The 24,002-nt window shown below is 47.0% G+C and overlaps 1 protein-coding gene across 1 annotated transcript in view; it reads left to right on the top strand.

Annotated features, from left to right (window-relative positions):
• The window catches only part of ZNF536 (zinc finger protein 536), a 411,089-nt gene extending 389,395 nt beyond the window's left edge, over positions 1 to 21,694 (top strand). The window contains exon 5 of the mRNA XM_072967281.1: positions 18,828 to 21,694. Coding sequence (XP_072823382.1) covers positions 18,828 to 19,072 — 245 coding nt within the window. The 3' untranslated portion in view covers positions 19,073 to 21,694. The remainder of the gene's footprint in view (positions 1 to 18,827) is intronic.
• Positions 21,695 to 24,002: the final 2,308 nt, after the last annotated feature.

The following is a 24,002-nucleotide window of genomic DNA, read 5'->3' as shown; positions in this document are numbered from 1 at the left end:
TTAGGTGCTGGAGTCAGGCTGCCCGCCTCCAAAACTGGGTTCCTCGACCCTGTCTGTGTGTGCTTGGAATAAGTCTGGGCTTTAACCGACGGCTCAGTATCATCCTGTCATTTTGAAGTTTCAGTGAGTTGCTGATCCCTGTACAATCCCTGACATGTAGGAAGAGCTGAGATACCCAGGACACGTGTGTCGGGGGTGGTGCTGTGAGAGGCAAACTTATCTCTCTCCAAACAGAAACCGTTTCCTTTAGGGGACCCTCATTTCTTCCTTCCGTTTTTGGTTCTTTGAATCATTTTGGAGCGGAGTTCGGAAGTTCAGTCTTTGGGGCAGGGTTTTGGATTGGTTGTGGTTATTGTTGTGACAGTGTGGTTGTCAGACAGGAAACAAAAATTTGAAGATTTCCTCTAAAAGAAAGACAGCCAGGGTCTGGGGACGGTGAGTGGACGGGCTGTGTTTGAAGTGACCAGCAGGAGCTGGGGTCCCCTGCAGCTCCTGACCTCCTGACGTGGCTTCCCCATGTGTCACATGGAAAGGCGTGTGTAGAAGTTCTCAGGCAACTACAAGGTGTGACACACGTGTAAGAGGAAATGACAGCAGTGATGGTGAAAAGGAAAGGAAAATGTGCTGCAAGAGGCAGAATTAGGGTTTGCGGCCAGATCCAGCAAGTGAAAATTTCAATGTAGCTTGTCGTTCGGCATCATGTATTTAAAAAAAATAAAATAAACATCTGGTTGTTTGAATGCAAGTGAGATTCCCCTGCTCCCTTCCCTGAACCCCGCCCCCGCTAATTTCAGCCAAGCTGTGTGTGTAAACAGAGTCTTAACTGATATCAGGTTAGGGGAGTCTGGGAAACGAGCTACAATTCAGAACCCGGGATGGACATCTTGAGACGTCTCCAGAAATCTGCTGTATTTGCTGAGCACCTACTGTGTGCACAGCTTTGTCAGGGATGGGTTGGAATAAGTCTGGACTACTGTCCCTGGGGAGCGTCTGGCTGTGGGAGACTGTCCCAATGCTGGACCAGTCCTGCCATGGGAGGGGAGACTGGGCCCGCTGGGGCGGGCAGGGGGCTCCAGGGAGGAAGCGCAGGGTAAGGGACTGGGACCGGATAATTAAGCTCACGGTGAATTTGGTAATGAAACCTCAATTCGTTGCCATTCAGTTTCAGTCTCCTTTTCTGTAGGATGGCGTAACTATTTTGAGACTCAGGAAAGAAATGCTTCAGTTTGGAAAGTAAATGTTTGTCTGGTTGTTTATTAATAAACATGTAAACAATTCTATCGGCTGCTCTGGCACCAAGCGGCTGCCTCTCCGTTATCACCCTTAGAGCAGGACCTTGGGGTTCTTGGGTGGTTCAGGGAAGGGGGGGCCTGGAGTCGGACCACTCCCTGCTTCACCTGGGCGCGCTACTGACTGTCTTTACACCTTGGTTTCTGCACCTGTGAAATAGGAGGACCTACTCACGGGGCTGAGTGAGGACTGTTCAGATGCTTTGGTAAAACCTGTGCAGATAAGTGGCCACTGGCTCACAACAAGGGCGAGGAGTCTCTGATAAAAATGCACCTGCTACAGACAAAAATCTGTGCTTTTATCTTTTGGTGACACGTGGTCCTTCTTTCTCTTCCATTTTAGTAAAATCACTTTAGAAGGAACTTTGCGTAGCATGAGTAAAGGTATTTATTGGCTCATTATTTTGAGTAGTTTACGGCCTGGGGTCAGCGTGGCTGCTCCTAACAGTCTGAGCAAGGAAAGGCACCAGAACATGTTTTCAGGGGAGCAGATTGCTGGAGGCGGGGAGGCTGATCCATTTGTGTGTAACTCAAACTCCTCCTGGACAAGGTCCCCAATATCTTCCCAAAGCAAACCAAGCAGCTGACCCGTCAGCTGGAGACCACCTCTCCCTCCCTGGTGGCCACACGTGAAAGGAGACAGGCTTTGCGTCTGGGCCAGTTGTCCCAAAAGGTCTGTGGCCGGGGGTGAGTCTGCCCCTGCCCGGATCCTGGGCTACGAGTATTTAGGAAGATCCTGACAATAAAAGTCTTCTTGTCGCTGAGACGTTCGTCGACTGTTAGCAATCATTTTGGGGGTGGGGGGCGAGGGGGTTGGGAAATACCAAAGGACATCAAAGAGGGTCTCACTCCCAGACTCTGCTCTGTTTCAAGGCTCCGTAATTTGGAAAGGTTGTGCGCTCAATAATTTGTGAGCCTCCAAACACGCAGGTTATTGTTTGTGGACAGATGGTGTATCGCGTTTTATCGCTTTTCCTTCTGTGGGTCCTCATATGTGGGACTGATGTGCGTTCTGAAGTCTTTGTCTCCTTGCTAAAATCTCTAATCTGAAACAGGCAATCAAGCACCGAGGCAGGGCTTCAAGAAGGCATAATCAGAGTTTTAAAAGCAAAGGGGAGGGGGAAAGCCAGAGATCCAAGTGCAGTTCTGAGGTAGCTATGTGTGCAGAGAACACGAGAGGTTATTAGGGAATTAAAAGTGGACAAATGAAAGGGATTCCTCCGCGCAGAGGGCGAGGGAAAGCCGGGCAGCAGGGCAGGCACTGGGATGTGCCCGGCGGGGCCGAGCCCCCCACCTTCCCCGGGAGACTGGGAGACGGCGGCGGGGGTCTTTGTCTCCGCAGCCGGTGTGGCAGGGCTGGGGAGGCCCCACCGTGGAGCTGTGGCCGCCCCTAAGAGTTAAATCATGTTGATGTACAGGAAGGAAATGAAATAGACGAACTCGCTCCTCTTTTCTTCCTACGGATTTTTCTTTTTTATTCTGAAGATAGAATTACTGTTTGTAAGCATCTGAAAGTCATTAGAGGCCCTGCAGTCTGTCAGGTGCCGACGCAAGAAACTGCTGAAACCAAACGGGTGCCTGCACCGAGGGCTGGGAATTTGTCATGTGCTGATGAGCAGTTATAATAATATATGAGCAAATCACAAGCATTCTGCAAATTAATCAAATTTTTTTTCCCCTTCTCCCTTGTCTCTGGGAGAGTGGCTTTGCAGGCAGACGTAGGTGAAGCCACGCTACTCACAGATGGTCGCTCTGGCATCAGATGGAATTTATATAACAGTAATTCTGATTTCCTGCCAAAGTAGCAGTGAACACACCAGGGAGATTGTAGAAGGCGAGTCATGTGGTTTTGCTGAGGTTGTTGTGGGAAGTTTAAGGGGGGAAATCTCAAATTTTCCTCTTTGCCTGAAGGGCCAGAAACGGAACGCCGTTCTGCCACGGGCGAAATCCGTCACATCTTTTCTTGTGACTTGTGCTGAAAGGGTGCTTCGCAGCTGTTGGGATGCTGGCGGTGACAGAGCCCCTGACTCCTGATCCTGGCCCGCTCCTTACAAGTTGGGGAGGGAGAGCGGGGCTGGGAGGCTGGGAAGGGGGCCGCACCCACCGTGGGCTGGGCTGGGCGGGGGCAGGGCTGACTCACTCGCCCTCCCGCTCCCCGTGGCATTGCTAAACCCACAAGGGTTTTTCTTTTCAAGTGTTTTATTAAATGAAGAGTCTAACAACCCTCACTTTAATTACACACGGGCTCCGTGTATAATTCCTCTGGATTTATTCAAGTAGTTGAAAACGATGGTGCCGGTGATTAAACTGATCGTCTCAGTTTAGCAGCTCAGAAACCTGGGAGCGGGTTGGTGTGTCAGTGTGCGGTGTGGGTGGGGGCCCTGCATCCCAGGAGGGCCCCCCCCACCTCCCACCCTCGAGCTGACACCCACTCGTCCCCACAAACTTCCCTCTCCCGGTGGTCGGGGGGAACATGGTCCTGCCTGGGGTGAAGGGGACACGACTGACACTTTGGGGGCCACCCTTAAGTGTGGCTCCCCCCCACAAGGTGCCTTCCCCTGCGGAGGGGAAGTGATACCAAGATGGCGTGTCGACTGCATTATGCAACAAAGTCCTGCTGCTGTGGGTTTTTTTTTTTTTCCTAATGTAAAGCCCTGCCCATTTGTTTTGGTTTACGTGACTGCAGAGAAATAAGTGGATTAGACGGAAACTTTAGCATGCTTCATTGCAGCTGGGTGCCGACATCTGTCATTCCTTAGCCGTACTCTGGATCATGCCAGCCAGAGAAAGCAAAGTCTGACACCTTTGATTTTAGAGAGAGCCTTTTATAAGGGGGAAAAAAAGAGAAGAAAAGAGAAGCGTTTCCTTTGCGACTTCATAGGAAAAGCCACCTCTCTCCTGTGCTTTATTTATTTTATTTTATTTTTGGCATATGACATTAGTGGCAGCCAGCAAGTGCAGAACAGTTGAAAAGTTTATGCTTCCATCTCTCCTTTTTACTTTGTGAGTTTTTTTTCTGTTGTTCACCGTACCAATTTGTCGAATTGGGCATGATAAAATGTAGCTATTTAAAATATTTCCAGTGTGCCCATCTATATGGATATATACTGTGGTATGGATTGCAAGTGTCTGATCCCTTTATGAAAAGAGGGATGTGCGATTCTCTCTCACACATAAACTCACATTAATACAATACAACAGCCCTGGAATTTGATGGAATATGACCGTTCCCGCTACACTGATTTTGGTGAGATGTTCTGCAACCCATATGAGCCTGCCTGCCCCCCGGACCATATGAGTGCCCCCCCAAGACTTGTGCTGTGTTTACGAAAGACGTGCGTGGGTCGTGAATTATCCACACATAACCTTGGGTACAGGCTTTTAGTGGATTGGCTGTCTGTTTTCCTGCAGCTTTTTGTGTTGGGTGATTTTGTGGGTTTTCCCCCACCCCCCGTGTCTTTTCTACTGTGGCACCGCACCCTTGGCACATGCCAAGTTACAGTGTTGGCCCCCCTCCCATACTTAAATTGTACAATAAAACAGAACCTACAATTAAGGGCTGATGTGTTCATTTTAAGCGACACAATGGAAAACAGGAAACGATTGAACCAGCAGAGACCACCCACTTGTTTATTTCACTGGGTGTGTACAGGAATGCAATTTATCTGCTGCATGAAAAACCACAGGGAAGACTTCACCCGGTGACCCCGCCCCACCCCCGAAGAAGGTGAAGAGCAGTTGTCAGACGCGATGGTACAAGGCAGAGGTTGGGAATGCCTGGCCCGCCGGTGCCAGGTGGGTGATGCCAGGAGGGAAGTGGGCCAGAGGGCCATTGGGACCCAGCCCCGCTGTGGCTGCCTTTGGAAGATCTTGCCAGAACTTCCAACTTTTCAAGATAAACTGGAAATCTGTATCTTTATATGAAGTCTCTTTGTTTTGGCACTACCCTAAATCTTTTTTACAAATAGCGATGGGGACAAAATAATAACTGTGCGTGTGTCTCCAGCTTGTAACCTCTGAGGAGGGTGAAAGCATGGATGTCCAGGGAAGTGATGGACTCTGTGGGGCTGGCCCTGCGGCCACCTGCGCTCTGGGGTTCCCCGGTCAGATTGGGCGGGGCTGTCCCTGCACCACATAGGAGGTGGCATGGTTGAGGATGCTGGGGTGAGGGGTGGGGGTGAGAAAGCCTGTTCATGGAGCTGTAACTGGGAGACTGAAGACAAGGCAAAGCCACCCAGTGGCCCTGGGAAATGGTCAAGTCTTATGTGTCCTCTGTGGACACAGAGAATGGGAGGAGGAGGGTGGCAGCTGGGATTGGGGTCCCCTGGGCTTTCCTGGTGAGGAGAACGGCAGGGCAGGGGGTGCATTCTGGCTACGAAGCCAGCCCAGGTCTGGTGGTGTGCAGGGGAGGGTTCTGCAGGGCCCCCTGTTGGGAGGTGGCCTTGCTCTGGGGAAGGGGGCTAAGCAGGGTGGAGGGGAATGAAGTCAAGATACGTCCTCATAAGACCAGAAACTGGGAGCAGCCTTTTTAGGGTTAGAGCTGCCCACCCCAGGGTGTCCCTAGGTCCCCATGAAGGATCTGGGCAAGGGGGTCACCTACCCAGAGCAGGGGCCCGAGCCCTTCCAAAGAAGCTGCCTGGGGGGGCAACTCCTAGCCCTCTGGTATCCAGCCCCTACCATGTGCATGGCCTCCTAAGCTGGGGGGAGAAACCCCTCAAGCCTGTATCACAGGAAGCCCTTCATGGGCAGTGCCCGACAGGACACAATGAGATGCCCGCTTGTGTGGGTCTTTGGGAAGTGCTGGGTCCTGAGGGCAGCTTCATGGAGGAGTTAAGGCTTTAGTGGGGTCTGACTGGGAGGAGAGTTGGGGGCTGGAGCGGCTAAATTCCCAGGAGTGACGGCACTATATATCAGTAAGAAGGGGTCACAAGCTGGAAATCCAAATGAAGGAGGCAAGATGCTGTAGTCAGTAATAGGGAGCCATGGAAGGCTGGGGAGCAGGGCTGGGCACCGGTGCGGATGGGATTCGGGGACTGGCTTGGTGTGTGCAGCATGTCCGCAGCCTTTTTGTCCTCCTGGTGTCTTTCTCCTGTTCTGAGAGGCCTCGCTGTTGTTCTGGGGTGGCCGTCGACCCAGTGGGCCCGGTGGTGCCCAGAGATGCGTTCACATGGAGGGAAGGGCTGGCTGTTGCTGCTTCTGCTAGACTCCTGTAGCTTACCTCATTGCCATAGGAACTTCACATAACTGTATTTCGCCAAATGTTCCTAAGGAGGGAAGATATGGCTATTAAAGGTGTGACTAGAAGGTGTTGCCCTGGCTAATTTTAGAACCCCTCCCATTTTTGTCATCTCTTGAGTACACCTTAACAATTTCACCTCATATTTGTTAAAAACTCCAAAATAGATAGCTTTAGTTTTGTAATACTATCCAATTTTGATTCACTAGGTTTCTGTTTTTTTTTTTTCCCCTAAGGCTGTTAATCTAGAAAGTGGTCAGCTTGGTCCCATCTAAAGTCACCTCTGTAGTGTGGTGTTCCAAGCAAGCTGCTTCCCCTGAAATGCTGGGAGAGAGAAAAGAGTATTAAGAGGGCAAGGTTTGCTGTGTGACATTGGGTGAGCCGCCAGCCCCTCTGTTCCCGGCTCCCGACTTGCACTGAGGGCAGTGTCCTCACTCTTTGGCCTCTCCCAGCATTTCTTTCAGGATGAAGTGTCCTCACTCGGAGACAAACACTGGGTATTGTTAGAGTATTATTATATTACACATCTAGAAATCTCCAAAAAGGGAAAGTAAGTTCATCGACCCTTTGAAGGTTATTTAATGATAAACACAAATGCTTTCATAAAATCTGGGGAATAATTTAAGATCGCAGATCAATAGTTGTGAGTGCCGGCTGGGGCTGTGTTGCAGCCTGGCTGTCCCGGCCACCCAGGCAGGCTGGTGGCTCGCCGAGCATGTGGGCAGCCTGGGACAAACAAATAAACAGGATTTAAGGCAAAGTCTGCATGATGTGGGTCAGAGCTTGAGAATGAAGTCACTGAGGAAGGGACCACAGTGAGGTCGGGGGGAGGACGTGAAGGGCCTCGTTGAGGCTGATGCTTCTGAGGTCCCGGGCTGCAGGGAGAGCGGGGGAGAGGGCTGAGCTGGGAGGATCTGGGAGACACCACCAACACCCCCACCAGGCACTCTTGTCTGCAGACACCTCCTGGAATCCAGCCTGATCCTCTCAGCTTTGATTCTAACTGAACTTGAACCTCAAGCTGTAGAGAGGGGTCAGACACAGTGGATTGAGCCCTAGCTTCAGGCTCCAAGGGAGCTGGCGGTGCAAAGCTGGGTTTCTGACCTTTCTCTGGCTTCGTGGGTCTGGATGTACACGGAGCATCTCAGGGTCTCGGTGTCCTTAGATGGCAAGTGGAGACCCTAACATTGTCATTGGAAAGACAGTTCTAATCCAAGACTCCTACACAGTAGGCACTTAATAGGGGTATTTTAATGGGCAGAACCATATCTGGCAAACGTTGATTTAACTCTTCCAGTGTGCCACACATTGTACTCAGCATCGTACAGGGCTTTTCTCATCTAGTCCCCACAAGCCTAAGAGAGAACTGTTATCAGCCCATTTTACAGATGGAAAACCTGAGACCTGGAAAGGTTACATAGTCACCCAAGAGCACATAATGGATGAAGACAGGTGACATTTGAATCCAGGTGTCTGGCTTAAGAGTCCACGCTCTTCACATTGTGCCTGAGTTACACAGACGCTGTACCCTGGTAGTTGTCATCCAAGCCCAGCAGGGCATCTGGGTGCCCCGCCCCCTCCTCCAGGAGAAGTTTCACTGTCACCTGCTTGGCTCCATTAGGGCCACACTCTTAGCTGTGCCACCTCCTGATCTGGGGTGTTGTGCTGTCACTGACCACTGAAAGGCGACCAGATTCACTTTTCAAGAAATTATTAAAATAACATTTAAATTGTAATATAGACTTAGAATTATAAAAATGTTGCAGTGATAGGACAGAGAATTTCCATACACCTCACACCCATTTTCCCCTGTTAGTAACATCTTACCTTGACAGGGTACCTTTGTTACAATTAATGAACCAATATTGATACACAATTAAGTAAAGTCCCTATTTCACTCAGATTTGCTTAGATTTTACCTAATGCCCTTTCTCGATTCCAGGATCCCATCCAGGGTACCACATTACATTTAGTTGTCAGGTCTCCCAAGGCTCCTCCTGGCTGTGATAGTTCCTCCATCTTTCCTTGGATGACTTTGACAGTTTTGAGGACTACTGTGTAGAATGTCCCTCAGTGGGGATTTCTCGTGGTTAGCCTTGGATTGAGGGTTTGGGGGAGGAAGACCACAGAGATGAAGTGCCTTCTCATCCCATCTCATCAGGATACGTGCTCTCCCCCTGACCTTGGCCACCTGGTTGAAGTCGTGATTGGCAGGTGTCTGCACCGCACAGTTCCTCTTCCTGCCTTTCCACGCTGAACTCCTGTGAAGGAAGGCACCGTGCAGCTGGCACAAAGGAGTGGGTGTTGCAGCCTGGACTTGAGCGGAAGGTGCTCTGTAGTTAACCGTTTGGGACGCCTGGGGCATTTGTACTTCTCCACGTACGGATGGATTCCATCATGTAGTTATGTCGGTATGACTTGTGGAGGCTTACTTTATACGCTGTGTTATAACCCAGTACTATGTCATTTACTTTGCTGCTGAAGTCGCTCCAGCTCTCACCACCGGGAACACGTGCTAATTTCCAAGACCTCCATCAGTGCACGGGTTCTGAGCCAATTCTTTACGTTCTGGCACAAAGCGCTCCAGGATCATCTTGTGTATTTCCAGCTCCAGTCCTAGAAGCAGCCGTTTTCCCAAGGAGCCGTAGTTCCCTTTTGTGAGAACGGTGTTAGAAACCAAATTCTGGGCATTCAGTGTGCTTGTTGCTTATAGGATGTCATGGGTCCTGGGCTCTCTCAGCTGATAGAAAAAGGAAATATATGTGTGTATACTAACCTCTGCATATACGCAAACCTACATTTTATATATAGATATATATATATTAAGCTAAACATGAATTCACACTCCTGTCACCAATCTATTACCACATGGATCAAAATTCGCTTTCAAAAGAGTGAAATATTTTTTTGGTAGTGTTTTAAATCAAAATTCAAATCACAGGAAATTTAAAACCTAAAATTATTTATACTGAGGAAATTCCAAAGTGTTTTAGCATCTTTGATTAGACGGATGAATATTTTTTTGAAAACTGAAAACACAAATTACGTACCTGATTAGAACCATTCTTGCCTACTTGGAATTAGGGAAATTAAAAAAATATATATATGTATGTAATGTGTGCAACTGAGAAAATGGCTCTTTCTATCAGCTCAATGTGTGTTTGTGTGTATTTTTACCGATCTCATTGCCCCTGCTGCCTGTTTAACCTGGAAGAGTGGCCGGGGTCCTGGGTAGGGATAGTCTCAGTTTGCAGTTTTGGGGTTGACGCAGCAGACACTCAGAGGCAGCAGCAGGGGAGGGCCAAGTGGAGACCAGGCCACTGTCCTGGAGGCCTGACCAGATGGCCAGCCCGCTGGTACGCCCCTCCTCCCCCATCCCTGCATGGATTTCTCCCAGGTCAGCAGGATGGGGTCCACCTCTGGGGGGCTGAGGTTCCACCATATCCAACTGGCCCTATAGGTGGAGCCATTTTCTTACCTACCAGCATGCTGTTTGCAAATGTCCTTAGTTTCAAGGTCTCCAAAGGGCTCTGGTTGGGGTGCAATAGGAGGGGCACTGTTATGAAGGAGCCCTCTTGGCCCCTCTAAGAGGTGACTCTTCCCAAGTCTCATAGCCCTGTGTGTGCGAGCTGCTTCTGAAGGCTGCTTCTCTCCACTGCATTGCCCAGAACCATCTAGAAAACAGCACCGTAAAACGTGGCTGTGGAAGACCCTCCTGGAGTAGCTTAGGAATGCTCCATGATCCTGTGATCCAGAGAGGATAAACGGGAGTGTCTGCAGGTGGGCAGCGCTGGCTGCTGTGGCTGTGGGAGTTCCCCCCAGCGCCGCTGGTCACCAAGATGCTTGCTCTGCCAGCCTGGATTCTCTCGTGCTTTCCCTAAGGGGTCTCGTGCAGACCCCTTAGGGGTCTGCGCCCACCCAGGATCTATGTGGGTGGTGGCCAGGGCTGACAGAAGCCATGGCAGCAATTTTCCTCTTCATTTACCCACTGTTGTCTTTTCCCGTTTATTTCAATGAACAAGGCCCCAGTGTGACTGATCTGAAAGGCTGGCCCTCGTCTGAGAGGTGGCTTGTGTGTGAGGACACAGGGGGACTGCCCACGTCACTGTGTCTACCTGGGCCAGGGGCCCCACTCTCCACTGCTTATACATGCAACCCTCCTCTGGACCCTCTTCCTTGTGTGGATCACAGATCATGGATGAGATCGTTCCTCTCCATTCCAGGGTGCCCTCGTTCCAACGTGCAGAGCTGTGCTTCTGTCATCATCACTGGGCCTTGGCTCTGGCCAACAGACACATGTTTCCCTCAGGAATGTCCTTTCTCTCCTGGCAGTCCTTTCAGGGCCAACCCTATCCCTTTCAGCCATATCTTGATGGGAAACTGGAGCCTTGCTGGCTCGAAGCAGTTGGATGTCCCTCCTTCATGAAGAGTTGGCCCCTTCCTCCTCCCACTTGGGTCTCCAATGGGTTGTAACCCCTGAAGGCAGCCTTAGGACTTGTGGGCCACTGTTCAGCATGTATTCCAAGCCCTCACTGTAGCTCTAACCCTAACCTACATGCTAACCCTAACCCTAGCCCTAACCCTAGCCCTAACCCTAGCCCTAACCCTAGCCCTAACCTTAGCCCTAACCCTGGCCCTAACCCTAGCCCTAAGCCTAGCCCTAACCCTAGCCCTAACCCTAGCCCTAACCTTGGCCCTAACCCTAACCCTAGCCCTCAACTTAGCCCTCAACCTAGCCCTCATCGTAGCTCTAACCCTACTCCTAAACCTAGACCTGTGTCAGGCCTGCAGAATAGATGCCCTTCCCACAATCTTGGTGCTGAAAGTCCTGACTCATTCCAACAGCAGTCTGCTTGGGGCAATGATGCAGCAGGTGCTCAGTGTGTGCTCATGGAAATGGGCTGGGATCTGGGAGCTGTGCCATGGGAAGTTTGACAGAGAGCTAACAAGCCCTGTGGTTTGGTGCTAGCCACGTGCTCAATGCCAGCTTTGATGGACATCCGGAGGCCACAGTGGTGCCTGTGTCCATAGGGGGTGTGACACACAACACATGTGCAGTATCACACATTATGGTACATGCCCCTCCAGGAAGTTCCTGGATGCCTTCCTGGAGCATCCTTGGCCTGATCAAAGATACCCCTTTGCAGAGCATCTCCCCATAGGTGGTTTGCTGGGAGTGACAAGAAGGGGTGGAGAAATGAGCGTCTGCTTTGAGAAAACGCTAAGGTTGAATTCCTGACCAGGAACTGGCTAGCCGTGTCCACCTGACTTTGGACAATTATTTAATCTTCCTGGGCTCAGTTTTCGCATCTGCAAAATGGGGGGATGTCTCTTTACTGTATATCCCTACTGGCCGTCATGAGAACAATTGGTGCAATTCCTGTAAATGTGCTCTGATGAATGGGTGCTGGACTGTTCGCTCACCACCCCAGGACTAAACACCAGAGGTGGGTCACCTCCCCCTCTCCCCGTCTCTTCTCCATCATCCCACACCTGAGCAGAAACCGCCTGGGTGGAAAGTCTGGAAGCCCTGTTGGCGCAGCCCTCTCCCTTCCCTGAACCCAGCTGCCCACAAGTGTGGAGCTGTCATTAATGGATGGTCCCCCAAGGGCAGGCATTCTGCTCTCCCCCTGAGGTACAGGGAAAGAGCAGATATTTCCATCGCAGCAAGTAAGAAAAATATCTCGTTTCCCCACTTTTGTTATAAACAATGTACGACTTGCTTTCTCCTTACTCCTCTTGACCCTCCACACTGTATACATATTTATATATTATTCATAGTGGATTAAAAATGAATGTGCTCTTTACCACGGCTCTACGGCGCAGTGACAATACAAATTAACGTATGATGTACTTACTTTTCGCCTGGCAGTGATGGGAGATGTTGATGGCCTCAAAGTGAGAGGTAGAGAGAGGGGAGGGAAGTGGGGGGTGGGGGTTCACATCTGCAGCCCAGGGCCCTGCCTGCAGATGGGGATCAGGGCTATTCTGGGCGGCTGCCTTGCTGCAGAGCTGGAAGGGTCTTCCCACTCCCCTTCTCCTAGGGAATGAGGTCCAGCCTCCCCAGGGGCTCCTGTGGGCCCGGTCTCTTCCTAGCTTCCTCCCAAGCTCCATCTCTGTCACATTGACCTGCTTCCAGGACCCTGCACTGACCGTAGCCTTCTTGTCCCTGCACCTGGGGATAGGCATGACCCTCTGTCTGGGGATCAGTCCTCTCCTTTTCCCTTCTTTTGGCTGCCTCCCTCTTTCTTTCACCCATCCATCCATCTCTTTGCTTGAAAAATACTTGATGGATGTCTGTGACGTACCAAACTCTGTGCTAGGTGGTGAGAACACCACTGATCAAAAAAATCCAGAACACAAAACCCCACGTCCCCTGGAGCTGATAGTCTGTCTAGTGGGCAGGGCAGACCCAATGGTTTATTTGTTCAGCTACCCTCGTTGGATGTGGCAGGGAAGAGTCTGCTATGACACTCCTCACAGTGAGTCTGGGGTCATCAGGGCAGGCCTCCATGAGGCTGAGGCAGCTGCGCTGAAGGATGAGATTACAGTAATTAGATGAAGTAGGGGTGGGAGCATTCAGATCGAGGGAATAAGACAGGGCTGGGCAAAGGCCCTGTGGCAGTTTGAAAGAGTATAAAGAGTGAGCAGTGGCTCACACTCCTTCTGGCTGAAATCTTGGAGCTCCCAGCCACCTCTACCACATCCTGCACCTCCTTGCCTCAAACAGTTCTTTCAAGCCAGCCCTGCACCAGAACAGGACCCTCCAGATGGGAGTTCCTTCCTACAGGGCTCTGACGACAGCCCAGCCCACGTTTGCTAAACTTCATCCAAGTGAAATGCTCCTGTTAACACCCTGTTCCTTTAGATGCTGAAGGTCTCCCAGTTCCCAAGGCCCCCATTCAAAAGCAGGTGCCCTGAAGAGACAATATCTTAAGCTTTAACCCAAGACCACGTGGGACAGGTGGGCTAGTACAAAACAGTGACATGTCAAACGCTTGTTGAAGCAGACACTGAAGTCTGGAGAGATCAAACACTTACTCAAGGTCAGACAGAGGGCAAACTGGGTGTTAGTAGCCTCCCAGTCTCATGAATGGGGGAAACTATGTTTGAACTCAAGTTCCTGGTCAGACTCACACTGTCTATGGTGGGGCAGGAGGATACCTGAAAGCAAAGACACAAAGCTGAGAGAGCTCCCCATCTTCACAGGGGCCAAAGGCCACCCTGGCACACAGTGCTTCTTGGTGGGGCTGGAGTTGAGAGAGGCCAATGGTGTCTCGATGTTCTTCTCTGATGGCGAGCTACAGGGGTGGGTGTCCTCATTTTCTCAAGTCCAATCACCAAGAAAGGCTGTTAGACTCAACTCTGTCTTAAACCCTTTTCTGCTTCTTAGAAATTAATGGGGGTTAGTGTCTTCATGGACACCTATAGACCAGGTGAATGACCAACTCCATCTCCAGTCTGCCAAGATGGCACAGGCAACTTGGCTGGTCTTTGATCTCATTAACATGTGATGGACAGAAGTTTGCAGTTTGTCACCCTGCGGGTTTTCACCTGGGGGACGGGTTGACCTGCTTCCATCTGGAGATCGGATTTCCCCCGAGCCCCACATGCTCCTCAGCAGGAAAGGAAGGAAGCTCCCAGCAGAGTTCCACGGCCCCTCTTGCTGCCTCTGCCTTCAGGTGGGTCCCTTTTCTGTCGCCCACATCGGAAAATCCCAGCGAAACACTCAGTGGAGCTCCAGCTGTAGGGTTTGTTCTGGAGCTTTTGCTTATCTCTCTGACCAAAAGCTAACAGATCACTGTGTCTGTGCCCACACCAGGGTCTTCGCATGGACTAATGGTATAGAGAAATGTGAAACTTTTCATCCAGATTTAGCTGGACTGGGAAATGTATCAAGTTTCCCAAAGTGCTTTGCATACCAACAACTTTCTGTTTGGGAGTAAATGTTCCCATCGCCAAAAGATCAACCTTTCACTTACGTTTGATTTTTGGGAGAACACAATGCTTTCCTCTAGGTCCATCCCAGCTTCTCACAATCACCTTCCCTCAGGATGGACCTCTCACTTCTTCAAAGAGCTTTCTTCCACATCAGTCTCATGGGGACCTTTCAACAAACCACTCAGAAGGGTGTAGGGGTGTGTGTGTGTGTGTGTGTGTTTTCTATAAAAACACATTGTAATCATGGCTTTCATAAGGATTTTGGAATAAGGGGATCTGAGTACTTTACAAACATTGGAAATTTAAAGTCAAAGTCAACCCATCCAAGTTCGCTATGTCTTCTATGTTACTTATCTGTGCAATGGGGCTGATATCCTTGACAAAACTGCCATGAAGTTCAAATGTGAGAATAAACATACAAAAATGGATGTAGGAAACTGTGGGATGTAAGCGTTCAGGATTTTCAGGTACCACCATTTCTACAGTGCTTCTGCCTACAAGGTATAGTGCAAGATGAGGATTTACTAAGATCCAATATTGCGTAGACTTCCTTCTACAAATGTGCATGTGCCTAACATTATACATTTACATATAAATCTGCAGCTCACCTAAGTTAAAATAAAACCTAATTGAATACTAATCGTTTGACCACTGACATATCCAAATCTGCTGGAATTACTGTACATCTTTGACCCTGCTGAGAAACAGAGATATGGATATAAGCATAGGATAAAATCATGATGAATATTTTAAACTCAATTTGGGAAAACCGACTTCCCAAATTTTGATTGGAAAAATCAAACAGGAAAAATGTACCAAGTTGGCCAGTTCATAAAAGCTCTTATTGTGAACAAAGGTGATACTTGAGGTTCTCCAGGTGGTTTACCAAGATGCGTGTTGCATGGCTCTGATGGTGACATGATTTGCACAGAGGGTGGCTCCCAGAGTTTGTAGCATAGATTCATATGAACATGTATGATTCAGGAATAATAATAGAAAATATAATAAACAGCTTTCACAGATGGGCAAAAACAGTGGTAGGATAGAGGAACCAGTGTGAATCCTGGTGATCGGTGGTAGATTCATTAAACTATACCGTGGTTTGGTCATTTTGCTTCATGATTCCGCTAGCCTCTTTAGATCATGGTACCAAGAGTTTTGATTTTATTTATTTACTTATTTGTAGTTCTTAACCCCAAAGACCTGTCCGACCACGATAATTTTTCTCCATCATTAGCTAATTGCCATAAAAGAGCTACATCTATGAGTTAGCTACAGCTTTAGCTGAGCCATGGTAATTCGGATAGTAGACACTCCTCCTTCTGTGAACTGCCACAGAGCTGCCCTTGATGGGAACCCAGAAAATACAATTCATCTCTGAGAAGCTTTGGACAAAACGTTAAAAACATTTCTTAGGCTTCCTGAGAGAAGTCTCAGCTCTTCTCAGGTTTTTGAATGAACTTCGATTGTTTCATATGTGTCCAGCTACAGATTTGGGCCCTCCTTTCTTCTGCTCTTGAGCTGCCCTTTTAAAGAACCTGGAATCCTCCCTCACTGAACTCTGGATAGATCTTAGTGTCCACAGGGATGATGACTTCATGAGTTGCGTGGTTGAGTCTTGGGATCTGTTGGAAACTCACTGATGTTCATCTTAGCACTTAATTAGATGCACGATTATGATGGGGAGAACAGGCATGGCTTTTCCTATCTCATTGCCACTGATGAGCACCGTGATTCTTCCTTCAGCCTGTGCTCTAACTCTGACATGGTGAAGAGCAGGGCCATATCCAGTTTTCTTAAAATTCTAAGTCCATATGAGAAATATGAGTCTTGATTCTCTATCTGTACCAACCCAGGGCCTTCCCTGTCGTCTGTGCAAAAAGCGACTAAGCCCTAAGTGTGTGAAAGGGTGGACGTTAGGTAGCAGGAAGGTAGAGGGGCAATGGTGCTGGCAAATCCTTCTCTTTCTTGACAATCAAGGTCCTTCTGTTGATTCTGCTCTTCTCACTGTGGTAGGCTGTGTGGAAGGGCCAAAAGCCAGTGTGCTTTTTCTTAGGTTTCACTTATGCTGAACTCCAAAGTCCATGGATTTGAAAATTGGCTTTTGCAAGCGGAAGAGTTGATCAAATTCAGCCTTGTGTTAGGTGCAACAGTAGAAACAAAAGAAGAGAAAACTTTATCCAAAAAATGCATAATTTTTTCCCCAGAAAGGCAAAGTGAAGCAGTAAGATAATAATTCAATCTCACAAACAGTTCACACCTGCTTGCCCTGTGCCGGGTCGTGGGCTTGGCACCAGTGATATTAGGGTGGCTGTTTCCTGTCTCAGAAACAACACACAGCCAATCATGGTGACCAATACACACACACACAGTCACCCACAAAACAGGCACCTTAGATGGGCAGAGCCTTGAAAGAAGAATGGGGTTCGGGCCTGCAGAGAATGGAAATGATATTTGAGGGAGATGGCAGCACAGTGAGGACATGGAGACTCTGTAGAACGAAACCTTTTTGCAGGGACCATCTAATGGTTTGGTTTGGTGTGGGCAAAGGGGGCATGCTCCCAGGAGATTGGCAAGGTGGTTGGGACTGAGCTGTGAAAGCCCTGATTATTCCTTAGGGGGAAGGTGGCCATCAAAGATTTGGGGCAAGGAAATCATAGTGTAGCTTCTGTTTTAGGTGCTCAGTGTGGTATCCCTGGGGAAGATGGACAGGAAGTGCAAAAACTGGGAGCAGGAAGCACTCCTGTAGGCCGCCATGTTTATAGTCTAGCCAGAGTTGGTGCACACTGGACCGGGTTCAGGAGGGGGATATTGGAAAGAGAGATTCAACAGGTAGAATGGATTTGTCCCAGAGCCCAGTTGGCTAAGAGCAAAGAAGGAGAGAGCTCACTCCTGAAGCCCGCCAATAAGGAAGCAAGAATCTAGCACTGTGTGCAACTTGGTGAGGAAGTGAGTTTCAGCCCCGAGCATTTGGTTGGCCTCCAGTTTCTCAGGAACAAGACTGTTCTGCTAAGTAGCTACACAGGACCTCTGCTATTAGTACTCTAGAAAAGTGCTGAATCTGCTGTTCAGATGTTTTCTGGGATAAATGGTTGGGCCCATTTATTTACTTGTTTATTTTTCTGAGCAAATGGAACCCAGCCCTCGGCCTTGACCTCTCTGGGTGCTGGGTGGGACAGCCCTCACGAGCTTCCAGGAACGGCGGCAACTTCCCAGCAGCGGGCAGAATGCAATTGTTCCATTATGACTTCCCAAACCAGAGGCTTTACCGGTTCCTTAAGATGGCAGAAATGTGTGCACATCTGCTGTGCATCAGAACAGGGAAATCAGCCATGAAGGAAGGAGGAGACGGGTTTTCATAAGAACCCATCTTCTGTTCTGATTGAGAGCATTTCTAGAAAAGTTTGATTTCAAATGTCACTACTCAAAAATCCAACTTCTTTAAAACTAGGCTGGCCTTGATCATCTGAATGTCCCGGCTCCTGTCTCATACCTTCTGCTGCCACCTCTCGAAACCCCGACGTTCACGAATTCCCCCAGCTTGGCACTGCTCCTCCACCCAAGAGCAAGGCTTGGGTAACAGCTCTCTCTCACCCCACCCCCAATTCACTCCCTTGTCATGTTTGTTTGCTTATCAATACAGAGCTCATGGGAGGATAAGGAAGTGAATTGGCTTGGAGAGCTGAGTCATGGCCCCAGGTGGAGTGATTCATGTCTCTTCTATGTGGAGCTAAGGGCCACGAAAGTTCAGTCCGGGCCTCAAAGCCGTCTCCTGTCTGTTTTTGTACAGCCTGTGAGCTAAGAATGGTTTTTACATTTTTAAATGGTTGGGGAAAAAAAAAAAAAAAACCTCAACAAGAATAATATTTCATCACATATGAAAATTATATAAAATTCAAATTTCAGTGTCCATAAATAAAGTTTTGAATTTCATCAACAAAAAGTTAGAAAATTTGGTTTCTCTCTTGTTATGTAAGTACCTCCATAATAGCTTTGATCCTGGCCAGCAAAACCTAAAATGTTTGCTGTCAAAGTTTTTATAAAAGAAGTTCCAGGTGTTGGGAGCATTCTCGTCTGTCAACTAGGAAGTCTGAATTAAAAGCTCCGGCTCGGAATGGAAAGATCTTTGAAACCCCTGTCCAAGTTTTTATTACTTGGTAACTTATTATTTATCTAAGTAACTTATAATTTGTCCAAATAGATATATTGGCTGCATTTTTATTCCCTGTCTTTTGATTTTTGCAAGGCAAGAATACTCAGGCTATCGATAATATTGGTCATAGTGATCCTGGTGCTTTGAGCGCTGGGGGGCGGGGGAGGGGAACGCAGCAGAGCTGATCCACTACTCTTTCTGCCCGCAGGTCACAGGCCTTTCCAGTGTCGCTACTGTCCCTACAGTGCCTCTCAGAAGGGGAATCTGAAGACCCACGTCCTCTGCGTCCATCGCATGCCTTTTGACAACAGCCAGTATCCCGATCGCAGGTTCAAACGCTCCAGAGTCGACTCGGAGGCTTCTGGGAATTTCGAAGACCCCACAGCTGTCAAGGCGGGGAGCTCAGCGGAGCTAACAGAGGAGGGCAGCAGGGCCCAGGAGGAGCGCAACTGAGCCAGCCAACCTGGATATTGCAATATTATTTTCCACAGGTTTCAGATGATGCATCTGGTAAAAGGGTTTGCTAACTGCATTCCAAGGGGAAAAAAAAATCATGTACAACCCCCACCCACTAGTGTATAGAACATTTAAAAAATTTAAAAAGATATCTATATATATATTAAAAAAAATTTCCCCAGCCCTTGAAAATGGCTGCTAAACTGTTACCCGGCAACAAGTCCTTCCAAACCATGCAGGTGGGAGAAAAGTGATTTCAGAAATGCTTGGTGTCCTCCGAGCTCAAGAAAGCTGGGGGCCCTTCCAACTCTAAAGTCGTCTTTGTCCCCAAATCATGCTCTTCACTGAAAAACGATGCCATCGAAATGGTTTAGTGTTGCCTTGAAGATGGAGGGGCTGTGTTTTCATTGTTGAAAACACCTCGATAATCTGACACCAGCTGCTGTCATATGCCTTGTGCCCTAATGGGATGTGCTGGGAGGCAGCTGCGGTGCCAGTCAGGCTGGAGCGGTCACTGCAGAGAAAATCAATGCACGTGGTGTCGTAACTGCACTCTGGGAGAAACCTTAGACGGCCCACGGCCAGCGCCAGGGCTGATCGGCTTTGCAGAGGATTGCCATCTTAAATGTGCATTTTTAAAAAATACACAGCCAAATGAATCAATGGTCAGGAAGTGTCTGCAGACAAATGTCCATTGCAGGTTTGATGAGTAATTCCTTTTTTTTAGATCAAATTGCAGTATTGAGGGAAATGCTTTTCCCTGGGTTGTCTGTTTTTTTTTTCTTTTTTTAATTTTTGGAGGAATTTAAAAGAAGGTTGCTAATTAAAAAAATTTAGGGGTGCATTATATAAAATGTTTGGAAAAACTAGCCAACCCTATCCACAGAAGGTGCTGGCAAGGAATGAATATTTATGTAATACTAAAAAGACGGTTTTTATCGTGATTTTAAAAATTTTACTTGAATGAAGGCTGCTCTGATCCTTATTATCAGATTTTTTTTCATGTGTTAGTTTTTATAAGTGTCACAGACATGAAGCAAGATTTTCTTCTCCAGCAAGCTCTTATGAAATAGCTTGTATTAAAATATGTATCTAAACATCCTGTTCTCTGTTACTAATGAAGAAAACTGTTTAAGTTAAAATGTCTGTTTTTGTAAAACAAATGTGTTCTATATTTTTGTAGATTTTAGATTTTCTACTGATTGGATACTCCAAATTTGTCAAGTTCTACACCACCCAGAGGGAGTTTTTTTTGAGGGCCAATAATGAAACACTTAACTCATTTTTTAAAAAAACGATTTAAGAAGACAAGTTAAGGGTTTATTCTTGAATCTGCTAGAATGGCGTTGAAGTTCAGCCTCTTAACATACTTCCTTTGAGTGACACGAAATTGGTGCTGTTGCTTGTGACGGTGGAGAAGTAGTGAAGTATTAACTTCTTCTAAAACAAAATCATTCAGACTTAAGGAAAAAAAAAAAAAGGTCGATATTTCCTTGCAGGCTGGGAGCACAGAATAAAACCCCAGGGCCTTAAAAACTTCAGCTCTGCCTACAGCAGTTTGCAAAAATACTAAACTGCAATCAATGTAAATAAAATGCTTCGCTATCCTGAGACCAGACGGAGTCTCAGGCTAATAAGGAATCCGGTTTGCATATGCTGTCGAAAGGGTGTCGTCCACCCGGGGTTTCAGTGTAAATGCGGTCGCTGTACAACATGGACCCATCTGGCATAGAGCAAGCTGCTTTCTTGTTTTTCTAGACTAGTTCTCACTGCCTTACTTAAATCGAGTTGATAAACTTAATGCAACTGTTTCTATGATCCTAGAGAAAGGACTGAAATGTTACTGAAAACTTTCCGACTGTAGTAAGCTTTAGGATTTTAACTGCACTACTGTGTTTGGTGACTGTGCCAGTCGCTTGCTTTCTGTGTGTTTGCCCCGCCTTTGGTATCTTAGCAAAGAAAAATACAAAAAAGAAGAAAAAAAAAAGTAAAAAGAACAAAAAAAAGAGGAAAAAAAAGGAAAAAAAAATGAGAGCCACATTTCATTTCTAGCACTTTGGGAGCCCTTTCAGTATTCTTTTGTGTCTTCTGAGCATCGTCAGATGCGACAGGCAATAATTCTGTTTGTGACACTGGGAACACCCCCTCTTCTTTGTGGTGTGTGTGTTGATTCCATTTTGTCCAGTGCTACCGTCCTTACTTCCCCCCCAACACAGGCCTTCTTTCCAGAACATTTGTAACTTGTAATACGAACAAGTGACAGCCGCAGTGATGCAGTGTCAGTTTCTGAATGTCATCAGGTTCTCATATCTAAACATGTCAAGTTTTTTCCCTGTAACTTCTGTAGTCTGTGATGCTGGTCATAATACTGCCTACATTCCTACACAAAGAAAAAAAAAATCTATCTTGGAGGAAATCTGAGATCAATAGAGTAGAGGATTTTGTTGCTATGCTTGTAACAAGTAGAGAACTTTGTATTTAAAGTTTATTCTTGGTCATTATTTATTATTATAATACATCAGTTGACAGAACTTTATTCTGGTATAGAAAGTATTAAAAGTTGTTTTTTCAGCAATGACTGTTTTCTTTCTGCTGTTAGAATAAAATGTCTTTGAAGCAGTCCAGTTTTATCCAGTGTTTTACGCAATAAAACCTCTACCTCTGGAAAAAAACAAAACAAAACCAATAACATCTTTTCCTCTTCGCGTATGTGTGCTAGAAAGAGTAAAAGAAATATTTTTGTCAGATTTTGGTAAGGCGTGGTCAGAACCCGCTTATAACAAAAGCCCTGCAGTATTCTGGATGGAATTTTTTTCCAAACTGAAAGAATGTCTCCGTGCAGGACGAAGGGTGTGAGTGTGTGTGTTTGCACACCCATGTGCTTGTGTGAACTATATTTCTTTGGAAGCTTGCAATATAGGTTTCAATGAAATAATTAATACCTATATAAATACCAATGTTCCTCATATTTCAGTAATTATATAAGACACTTAAAGCATTGAGATCTGTTATTCCTCCTTACTGGTACAAAGTCTTTTTAAAAAAAATCACTCCACACAGGGAAGTCTTTTACCTCCAAATTATCAGAGGACAATCTGGATTCTTCCTCCAGAAGCACAGGAAAAGAACAAAGAATAATGAAGTCCACATTATCAGGGCTATTGAAAAAGCAGAACTCTGACACTGATCTGAGAAGGTTTGAAGTGTGTGCCCCTGACTAAATGTCCAGAGTCACTTTCTGATTTTTTTTGTTGTTGTTGTTCTTCTTCTTGTTGTTTCTGTTGCTTTGGTTTCCAAACCAAGCTTACTTAGTGCCCTCTGCATCACTGGAAGATGTGAGCCCACCGAAATGGCGCAAGCAAAGCAAATGTTACACCCACGCTGTAGGAACTTGTAAGTCATGGGTTTCTTTCAGGAGGCCACACTGTTGATGTTCCTGGACAGAAGCAGGTGACTTGAATGAAATCTCTGGCAGTCTGGAGAGAGTCCGCTGTTACAAACTGCAGAGGTGAGTTACGCTGGGTTAGCAAGGGGTCAGGAAATGAGCCCAATCAGGACGGAAGGTGGATTGAGGACTGTATCTCTGGAAACGTGATGGATCCCAAACCCAAATGCTGCCAGGGGCCAAGCAGGACACCTCCGTGGTGAGGGGAGGAGAGGAGGAATGGGGTGGGGGCCTCAGGGGCAGTGGGGGACCCCAGCACTGCTCCTCATCGCCACTAGGAATGTACAATCAGGCTCTTGAGTTTGCAAGAGGCACTGGGCACCTGGGTTTTGTGTGAAGTCTCCAGATTTTTACACATTGGCTCAAAATGTGTTTTAAAAAACTGTAATAAATAGATGATCAAAATGCAGTTTATCTATAGAATGGAATATTATTCTGCCATAGAAAGGAACGGAGCCCTGATACACACTACAACATGGACAAACCTTGAAAATGTTATTTTAAATGAAAGAAGCTAGTTACAAAAGAAGCCAATCATATACTATATGATTCCACTTGTACGAAATTTCCAGAACAGGCACCTCCATGGAGACAGATGGTAGATTAATAGTTGCTGGGGTTGAGGGGAGGAAGAATGGGGGATGACTGACGGTTAAGGAGTAGGAAATTTCATTTTGGAGTGATAAAAATGTTCTAAAATTAGATAGTGATGGTGGTTGCCCAACTCTAAACATACTAAAAACCACTGAATTGTACACTCTAAAAGGGTGAATTTTATGGTATGTGAATTATATCTCAATAAAGCTGTTATAAAATAAAAATAAACTGGAAGAAGGTCTTTTTAAGAGGCATCAATCTATATTTCCATCAAAATATTTTGAATTCTCATATAGTCATAGACAATTGTCAGATTAGTACATTGTAAAGAATTCCAAGCATCTTAACTTAAATCCAAACAAACCCTAACTACACTGCTTACTGACTACTTGATCCTGAATAATTGAACTGCTCTGAGCACCTTGATCGTATCTGTAAAATTATAAAATCAAATGCAATAAAGTAGGGAAAATTTTATGTAGGTCTTATAAAAGACTCCTCAAATGCTAGATATGTCACTATTGTGGTGTAGTAAGGTATTGGATAAATCTGAGTTAATTTCACACCCACAAAACACCATATACTTAAAACCCCTACGTTTTAAAAAGGTTCCCCGCAGTGGTCAGGTGGTCATGATTCCTCCATACCTACCCCCTTTAGACAAAATGATCCTGGACAAGTGTCTCCAACTTTTTGTTTTCCAGCTTCCTGGTTTGAAAAATCGGTGTTTTAACCACTTTCTTGCCATTCTCAGGATCTTAGCGGGCAGATGGGGAAAGAGATGCAGGGGGAAAAAGAGTTGGTCTCAGGATTAGATGTTATTCCACTCATCTGCTCATTGAAAGTTTACAGAGGCCCTGCTGTGTGCCAGGCATCGGGCTACAG

The sequence above is a fragment of the Vicugna pacos genome, chromosome 9, assembly GCF_048564905.1.
Source record: "Vicugna pacos chromosome 9, VicPac4, whole genome shotgun sequence".
In the NCBI taxonomy this organism is placed as follows: domain Eukaryota; kingdom Metazoa; phylum Chordata; class Mammalia; order Artiodactyla; family Camelidae; genus Vicugna; species Vicugna pacos.
The sequence above is the reverse complement of the archived record's forward strand: the minus strand, read 5'-3'. Positions and strand labels throughout refer to the sequence as shown.